This window comes from Cupressus sempervirens, chromosome 4, assembly GCF_028749045.1.
Source record: "Cupressus sempervirens isolate cs-2001-9-10 chromosome 4, ASM2874904v1, whole genome shotgun sequence".
Classification (NCBI taxonomy): Eukaryota; Viridiplantae; Streptophyta; class Pinopsida; order Cupressales; family Cupressaceae; genus Cupressus; species Cupressus sempervirens.
Window position 1 is genome coordinate 459,721,956 of NC_143121.1, and position 3,577 is coordinate 459,725,532.

Below are 3,577 nucleotides of genomic sequence, written 5' to 3' on the forward strand. Positions count from 1 at the left end.
ATTCTATTTATAATTGCGTAATTTACTATATTTTTCAATTACGAGACTCCAACTTCGCAAAAAAACTAATATAAACTTAATAATTTTTCTATTACTTTTGTTACATTCTATGTTTTGAAAATATATTTTCATAATATGAATATTATAAACTCTCTTTACTATTAACAATGATATTTATGTTATGATTTTAACAAGTAAAGTTTTCTATTGTTTTAACTGTTCAAAAAGGTAGAAGACATGGATGTGCATATAGGGATGAAGGTTGAAGTGTCATCTAATGAGAATGGTTTTGAGGGTGCTTGGTTTGAAGCAACTGTCATAGGACGTGTTCGTAATACTACACAAACCAAGTATTATGTTAGATATAAACATTTCATAACTGATGAAGTGGTTCCAGAGCCCCTTGTTGAAGGGGTCTTTCCTGCATATATTCGTCCAATTCCATCTCAAGTACCATTGCCTTCAATTATAGAAGCTAACCTTCATGTTGAAGTACTACAAAATTATTTTTGGCAAAGGGGAGTGATTGTTGATACATTTGAGTCACCTCTTAGCATGAAAGAGTTATATGAAGTATATTTCCCTGATACTCATACTCTACTTCCATTTGTATACTCCCAATTACGACTAGCACAAGAATGGGTTGGAGGACGATGGATTCCAGCACAATCATATTGAACAACTCACAGTATTTTTTGTATTGAGATTAACTACTTGATAGATAATTTTGAGTTTTCTTTTGTCTTTGAACTGAAAACTACTATTTGAAGTATTCCTAAATCACTCACTGTTTCCTTTTCTATTAAAATCAAGTATGTTTGAAATCCATTCAACTACTTCTTAAATAATGTACTTAACTTCAACTTTGTTTTCTATATTTACTTAGTAAATAAAATTTTTTTGTTGGATATTTAATTTGATTATTCTATCGTTTAGTAAAATTGCATTTGTATGTTATTTTATTTCTATTTATCTTCATTCCCATATGTATAAATTAAATAAATAAAAAGTAATTAAATTTCTATGTAAGTTGATTATTATTTTTTTAAGCTAAAATTTCTAATGTCTTTCATAATTTTATATAGATCAGAAATAATAAAATGGATGTTGACCAAAGTGAATCTGAAATAACTATTGGTAGCCCACTTCTTCAAGATGCTTCTATTGAATCAGATGGAAATGATGAAACCTATTTGGATAGATTGGGAAGAGTCATTGCGGAGTGTTGCAAAATAATGGTCAATGAAATGCATGGCGCAAGCCTAAATGTTCGAGATGTGCAAGATCTTCAAATCCTACAAATGGAAGACTATACAAAGTTGATTCTTGAGGCATGGAGGAAAGGAGTCCAATTTTGTGAATATATGAAAGACATGCGTTACGATGAGGAATATAAGGAAGGAGAAAATTCTAATTTCCTCACTGAAGAATTCCAAGTGTCTCTACACCACTATAATGAAATCTTTCTCTGATGAAATAATAAACCACTCTACTATTTTTGCATTAATAATTTTAAGAAATTTTTTTTCTATACAATCCATGTTTAATGGGTATGGATTCTTACGAAAATTGAAGATATGTATCTAGATAAAAGGGTTTTTAGTATTTCATATATCTATGTATGTAGTTCTTTTATGGAGAAAATTTTCATTTCATCATTTAAGAACTCCAAGTGTTTCTACACCACTGCAATAAATTCTTGCTCTTTTGAAATAGTGAACCAGTCTAATATTTTGGAGTTACAATGTTTAAGGAAATTTTGTTTCTATATACTTCGTCTTTAAAGGGTATCGATTCTTAGATAAATTAAATATATGTTTCTATATAAATGGGAGTTTAGTATTTTATATATTTATGTATGCATTTCTGCTATGGAGAAAATATCTTTCTTATATTACTTTTGCAATTCTTCAATATTTGGTAATAAATTAAATATCACCATATTTTTTATCCGTGATGTTTGTTGTCAACATAAATTTCAAAATATTTCTCATTAATTGAAGATTTTATTCACTTTATAGCTATGAGTCTATCAGCACCAAATTTTCAATCTGATGACGAAAGGAGACAATATCAAATAGAGCAACAGAGGGTGTATCAGAGAGAATATCAAAGGGAATATCGAAGACGTCAGAGAGAACAAATGACAAAAGATCAAAGACAAGATGAAAGAAGGAGTAATGAACTCCAAAGACAAAATTATGCTAGACGAAGGGCACAACTATCAGTACAAGAATTAGAATCTGAAAATAGAGATCAACAAAATAGTAACAGAAGTTGTCGTCAAAGAACATCCGATGGAGTATCACATTTTGAGATACAAGGAAGACATCAAGTGGATTTACAACTCAATGAGAGGTATAATCAACCCTTGGCTACAAATATGCAATTGGATCTTCAAAATGAAGTATCAAGGACAACTGAACGTGTTCCTGAAACACCCCACCATACAACTCAAGTTGGGATAAATTTAGCTAGACAAGGTAATGTAGAAAATGCACAAAACCCAAATGGAAATCTTGGTGATAATTTCTATAGATTCCAAATGCAGTTTGGCCAAAAATTGGATAGCTTAAGAATGCCAAACATGTGTTATATTTGTCAAGAATGCTATCTAGGAATGAAAGTGTCACACACCTCTAAAGGTCCAGTGTGTAATAGATGCCGACAAGAGAGAGGAAATAACAGATTCTCAGCTTCAAATAATATGGACCCAAGACCTCAACCAAAGGAGCTTGCAAACTTGACACAAGTTGAGGAAATGTTAATTGCACGTGTCAGTCTCATATTGCAAGTAACACATGCAACTTGTGGCCAATTTAAGTACAAAGGACACACAATAAGTTTCCCACAAAACATAGATCATGTTTCAAACATATTGCCACATACAATAGATAAGTTGCCAATTATTATTGTTCAAAGGACAGATCAACGTGGGACACAATATAACTTTACTGTTAATAGAGATCGTGTATACAAAGCACTCAAATACAAAGTAGAGCATGATAAATTTTACTCTGATGTTCAAATTAATGAAAATGCTCTCAATGATCTGCCCAAAAATAGAGATGAAAATATTTTTCATAGATTGAAGACGGTGAATATGGAGTTTGATACATATGCAAATGATATTGTTTTTCTGGGTCCAGTTATGGAGACAGATGAAGGGAATGTAATTGAGCACACAACATCAATGGCTTCAAGACCTCCTAATGCACAAAAGGAAATGGAACTTATCTGTGCATAGGTTAATAATCCTGATGCAAACCCAGCATCATTGATAGATTGGCCAAGTATTGGTGTGTCACCTATTAATAAGTATGTCACATCAAGATTATTGGATATGGTATTCCCAAAACTATTTCCTAATGGTACCTGTGATTGGTTAGAACCACAGTTGCGACATGTATATCTTCATGAATTTGTAAAGCATCTTGTGCAATATAGGGATCATCGTTTTGGCAAACATCCTAGATTTAGATATTTCATGAATAACATGATCATGAGACATCGTGCACAGAGTTCAACCTCTGTGTTTGTAAAAAGAAACTTTAAAGACATGCCAATCACCATCAAT

At 31.6% G+C, this 3,577-nt stretch overlaps 1 protein-coding gene across 1 annotated transcript; it reads left to right on the plus strand.

Annotated features, from left to right (window-relative positions):
* The first annotated feature begins 237 nt into the window (after window positions 1-237).
* LOC149561962 (protein AGENET DOMAIN (AGD)-CONTAINING P1-like) lies at window positions 238-678 on the plus strand. The gene has a single exon (XM_089827930.1). The coding sequence runs from the start codon at window positions 238-240 to the stop codon at window positions 676-678; it is 441 nt and encodes a 146-aa protein (XP_089684056.1).
* Window positions 679-3,577: the final 2,899 nt, after the last annotated feature.

Bases quoted from the DNA above. Each gene is read 5' to 3' on its own strand.
- LOC149561962 (XM_089827930.1), top strand. From the start codon at position 238: ATGGATGTGCATATAGGGATGAAGGTTGAAGTGTCATCTAATGAGAAT.